The following is a 5851-nucleotide window of genomic DNA, read 5'->3' as shown; positions in this document are numbered from 1 at the left end:
CTCCAGGTATGTCTGCTCATGTTAAATTTATTCTTCTTGGAGCTCTAACACCCTGCAAAGGAATCTCCTTTCATGATGTTGAGCTACATACACCCCACCTTGCATTATTAGGTAACTTGCTCCTGTCCCCAATTATTCTGTAGATGCCCTGAAGCCAGGGAACATGTACTTTTAGGTCCCAACAGTATCACAACATGTTGGACTAACTTGGGCTTGATACTGTGTACTTTCACTAAGGACCTGGGTGCTATGTCAAAGGCAAGGGAAACAAATGAAAACTGCAGTCTTTCCTTCTAGAATCTCCCAGTCTGGTGGAAGAACCCCTCATGACCTGATGCTTAGCTGGTTATTTTCTCTGTTTGGAGTGACCTTTAAGGAACTGGGGGTAAGGGGAGAGAGATACGTTCCCAGTTTCTCCTGAGTCCTTTCATTGTGGCTTCATTCCTTTTGAGTGATTAAGCTTTGTAAATGTGCTCATAGCATAGTTACCAATGTAACATTCTGGATTTGAAGTTGAGGGAAGTATGGGGGTCCCAAGTTCGTTATATTAAGACACTGCTATGCCTAATAGGTAAAAATATACTGTGTGAGTGCTGTGCTTGCTCTGTATGTGGATTTGGCTGTTTTCTGATGGGAAGACATTACAGACACACACTTTTATTAAACATTATGATGATAATGTAACCAAAGGATTTTGCTTCTTTATATTTAGGAAATTATACAGTTCTGGCTCAAAAAAGGTGTTGATGGCTTTAGTTTCGATGCTGTTAAATTTCTTCTAGAAGCAGAGCATCTGAGAGATGAAGCCCAAGTGAATAAGGCTCAAATACCGGTAATGTTAAAACATTATGTTCCCCCCTTTCTGAAAAATGTCATCTGTGTTTTCTTTTTTAGCATGAGACAACAATGACCAGAGATGATAATGTAGTTAAATTTATTAATATATGCATCTGAATTTAAAGCATAGTTTTGTTTTTTTTTTAAGTAAATTCCACATCCAGCATGGGGCTGCATGGACAGCATGTGCTTTCAATCTTCAGGAAGTACAAGAGTTTCAAATCCATATGCCTAGATGTTTCCATCCATTGGTTCCCTCTGGTATAGGGCATCCTTGAGGAGTACTTTGGTGACAAGGGTTCTGAGGGCTGGACACTGGACTCTGCCAACAGCTATAACTACTCACTGTGATTTTATCATCTCATTCAAGCTACAGTGAGGAGGCCTATTAATTCCTCAGGTGCTTCTGTAGTCGTTAAAGGACACACAAAAGGGAATAAACACTTGCTGAGTATCTACTATATGCTGTGTGTTAGGACAGTCCCTTCAACTCTTGCAACAGCTCATGAGAGACATTTCATGATCCTCATTAGGAAATCTTAGAGAAGTTAATTTTTCAAGGGTGGTAGAGATGATAAATAGAATTGCAAACCAAGCATATCTCACTAGAGTCTGGGCTCTTTGTGGTTCCACACCAGTGGCTCTCACCTTTCCCCCCATGTCACGCATAAGAACCAGGACGCCACTGTGCTCTTCTGACCACCACTCTACAGACACTCTATGTTCAATGGAAAAGTAGACAGGAGTCCTAAAATGGGTTTCAAAATAATGGATTTGTAGATTTACACAATGGAATAGTATACATCAGTAAAAATAAATGAATTACAGTGACACAATATGGGTGAATATTAGCTGTATAATGTTTAGTGAAGAAAACCTTAAATAATTATAGCATGATGCCCTTCTTATAAAATAAAATGAAATTGTTGTTATTACCAAGTATCTAGCTTCTGTCCTGAGTAATAGACTTATGGGTAATCTCATTAAACCCAGTCAGTTAACCAAAGAAAAGCTGGCAATGCAGGGACTAGTTACAAGAGCATGTCATGAACCAAAGGCTGTTTTTTGTGGGGTAGGTAAAGCACATGATTTCCGATATAAAAAATGAAGAAAAAGAAAATGGAGCCGGAAAGTGTTTTATTAGTTAGTCCCAAAGAGACACACTTATCTTTGGAGAAGAAATCTCAAAGTAACCTTGCTAATTATGATGAAATGTAAGAAAGGCATATGTTTCCAGTTATGATCAGAACAATAGGTTTTGTGTGGCATTCAAGAAAAAAACTAAAGAAAAAGTTATTTCAGGTAGACAGTGAAGATTCCAAAAACTTTAGATCTAGCAAGTTCATTTACTAAAAAGGGGTCCACTGAATGAACGGCAATGCAGGTTTACACTGTCTAGTCTGTCCGTGTCCCAACCCTAGAGCCTTGGCTTGTGTTAGAATCTTTGACTTTGGATTCTAGATTACTGTAACCCTAGGAAGACACAGAATGAGTATCAGGAATAATTACTGAAACCCTGGCAAAGTGGCTCTTTACCACTTCTAACCTTTATTCTTACTATTACACTTTGGACAGAAATTTTGTGAGCAGATCAAGCATAGGTGTAACAGTTCTATATATTTGCTTTGCTTTTAGGTGCAGCATTTAGGAGAATTAAATGGGAGAGGATTCTGCTAAATAAATAGACTATTGGTAGTTAACGGTCAGATGTTCAGTAAAGTTTGTTTACTAGATTTACAGTTGATAATAGTCATGAATGTTATTCTCCAGTCACCAAACTCAGTGAAAGTCTTAGGATCATCTTTCAGGTTATATGCCTTGGCTTGAGCCCTTTGAAGAGACAGTCTATATTCGCATAAAGCCAGTTATGGACATCTGACATGGGAAACGATGGCAGCTATGCTTTTCTGTCTCCAAAGGACACGGTGACACATTACTGGGAGCTGTACCACGACTTCACAACCACGCAAGTGGGAATGCATGACATTGTCCGGAGCTTCCGGCAAACAATGGACCAGTACAGCAGGGAGCCTGGGAGATACAGGTAATCACAAGACAAGCTTCTGTTCTTCAAAGGCATAGGGTGTGACCTGAAGTTAATCCTTCACAGCCAGGCCTTCTCAAGAGGTTTAAGCTATTTAACAACCCCCCATGACTACAGTGTATTACAATTTGGTTATGCAGGGGCCTAGTATATTCTTTTGTGTTGCTTAACTTTGATTTCCAGTTTCCTCTTTTGTAAAATAATGCCCATCACAGTACTTATTTCACAGGAATTTTGTGAAAATCACTCAAAAGGTAGCATATAATCTAAAATCTTTTAAAAAAAGATTTTATTTTTTTATTTGACAGAGAGAGATCACAAGGAGGCAGAGAGGAAGGCGAGTGAGAGGGACATGCAGGCTCCCGAGTGGAGAGTCAGATGCAGGGCTCCATCCCAGGACCCTGAGACCATCACCTGAGCTGAAGGCAGAGGCTTAACCCACTGAGCCACCCAGGCACCCAAGTAGTCTCTTTTTATCATTACTATTTGGTCTATTAGTGTCCAGGATACAGTATGAATTCAAATGTTTCAGCTAAGCTGCTAGTAGGTCACAACGGTTTACTAACACAGCTTTGGAATCAGATGGGCCTAAAGCAGCATTCTGTGTAACAGCTGTGTGACCCTGGACTGGTTTGCTGACAAAATGTACCATTTTCTCATCAATGAAAAAGTGACAGCAACACCACATCAGGGTTTTGTGAGACTGCATGAGATAATGTAGATGAAACACTTAACTGGGACTAACACATAATAAACACTCAATAAGTCTATATGTATACAGATCTATATGTATACAGATCATCCAATAGCATGAACAGAAATAAAGAAAATTCTCCTCCTTAAAGTAGGTCCTCTGATTGCTATCTCCATTCTATAGATGAGGAATCGGAGACTCCAAGCTGTGAGACTCCCGTCACAGACAGTAATGGCAGGAATGGGACTGGAACTGAAACACCTGGGCTCTACTAGATACTATGCACTTGCACTTACCTCAAACATGTAAAGCCAGCACTGATGTGGGTCACTGAGGCTAATGTGTCTTTCCCTGACAGTGTTTGCTTTTAAGTAAGCTCTACACCCAATGTGGGGCTTGAACTCATGACCCTGAGATCAAGAGTCATGTGCTCTACCAACTGAGCCAGCCAGGAGCCCCTAGAGTGCACCCCAGTAATAAAGTGAGACTTTACAGGGATTCCTGTACAAGAGGTTTCTGGGGAAAACCCCCTTACATGATATGCAAACATACACTATAGATTCCAAGCAGAACGATGAGAATTGATGAAGTCTTCATGGAAGTTACGGAGGTTTTTTTTTTTTTTTTAAGATTTTGACAGAGAAAAATCACAAGTAGACGGAGAGGCAGGCAGAGAGAGAGAGGGAAGCAGGCTCCCCGCTGAGCAGAGAGCCCGATGCAGGACTTGATCCCAGGACCCTAAGATCACGACCCGAGCCGAAGGCAGCGGCTTAACCCACTGAGCCACCCAGGCACCCCAGAAGTTACAGAGTTTTAATCAGACTTAGGAAGGAGAGAACCATATTGACTGAGATTCAAATGTGTTCTTTAATTCTTACACACAGCCTAGTATTAGGCTAGTCCTTGGGTTTATTGTCCATGAGAAATGAGAAATTGTCCAGGTGGCCCAGCATGCTATTACTTGGCCATCTGGCTTGATTATGCTTCCCAGTGAGTCCAGCCAGATACAGTTAAGTCAGGCAGACTGAAGCAGCTGCAGAATGCTCCCCAGTCTTCTGACAGGCCCTGAGGACACTGCACCCTGCTAACTCTTCCAGGTTCATGGGGATTGAAGCCTATGGAGAGAGCATTGACAGGACCATGATGTACTATGGGCTGCCTTTTATTCAAGAAGCAGATTTTCCCTTCAACAATTATCTCAGTAAGCTAAACACTCCTTCTGGGAACAGTGTGTTTGAGGTTATCACATCCTGGATGGAAAACATGCCAGAAGGAAAATGGCCTAATTGGATGGTAAGTCCTCATGCCCGAGTCAGGATATCTGGTGCCGGTGTGCTTGCTGAATAGTCAGCCCTCAAATGAGGGGTATGTCTGTCTGTAAGGGACCTTAACCTTTCCCTTAATTGGTGATTATTTAGTAAGCCAGGCCAGGCCAGGCCTTTTTGTTATTTTTCATTTTTTTCCTTCTGGTTCTCAGACTAGATAATCTCGATTGCACAGTGTTCAAATCTGTCAAGCCCATCTAGTGAACTTCTCCTTTCAGTGGTCATACTTTTTCAACTCTGAAATTTTTTTCTGGTTCTTTTTCATATCTTTTTATTGATAATATCTATTTGATGAAACTTGTCCTCACACTTTAAATTCTGTGCTTTTAGTTCTTTGAACATAAGTGTAGTAGTTCATTTAAAAATCTTTGTCCACTAGTCCAATGTCTGGACTTTTGTTTTTTGTTTTTCTGTTGCTCTGCATGCCTTCTGTGTTCCTTTTTGTTGCTGAAAACTGGGTATTTTAAATATTGTAGTAATGTAGGAAATCCCATTCTCTCCTCCTCCCGTGTTTGTTGTTGCTGTTTATTTAATTTTGTAAAATCTGTGTTCTTTGTTGGGTATGGCTACTTGGTGAGTTTGTTTATTGTAGGTTAATGATTGGAAGAGATTCCTGAACCGCCCTGAACCACTCATTCCTCCAGCAACGGCTGGACTGTGTGTGTGTGTGTGTGTCTCAGTGTCAGTCAGACTTTCTCGGAGGCCAGTATGGTCATCTCTTCCCCAGCTTTTAAGGTTTTTGGTCAGTCTCTGTTGAGCCCCAGTTGGTACCACCACTTCAGGCAGGTGTGATGCTAAACAATTGCCGATTCTTTCTGCCAAATACCTTGGGGATAGGGGATTTCTCCGATGAATAAGAAAAATCCAACTAAAAGTGAGTACTAGAAAGGTCAAATAGTGACAATTCTCTAAATGGAGCTTTTGGTGAACTCTAAACTTATTCTCCCCCTC

The 5851-nt window shown here is 41.0% G+C and overlaps 1 protein-coding gene across 1 annotated transcript; it reads left to right on the top strand.

Moving 5' to 3' along the window:
• Positions 1-712: 712 nt before the first annotated feature.
• On the top strand, positions 713-5845 carry LOC132008821 (neutral and basic amino acid transport protein rBAT-like; the record flags this gene model as incomplete). The annotated part of the gene is made up of 3 exons (XM_059387350.1): positions 713-832; positions 2757-2881; positions 4673-5845. Coding segments are annotated over 3 exons (495 nt in total), but the record flags the coding sequence as incomplete, so codon positions are not given.
• Between the last annotated feature and the right edge of the window lie 6 nt (positions 5846-5851).

This window comes from Mustela nigripes, unplaced genomic scaffold, assembly GCF_022355385.1.
Source record: "Mustela nigripes isolate SB6536 unplaced genomic scaffold, MUSNIG.SB6536 HiC_scaffold_1363, whole genome shotgun sequence".
NCBI lineage: Eukaryota > Metazoa > Chordata > Mammalia > Carnivora > Mustelidae > Mustela > Mustela nigripes.
This window is presented reverse-complemented; position numbering and strand designations above follow the sequence as displayed.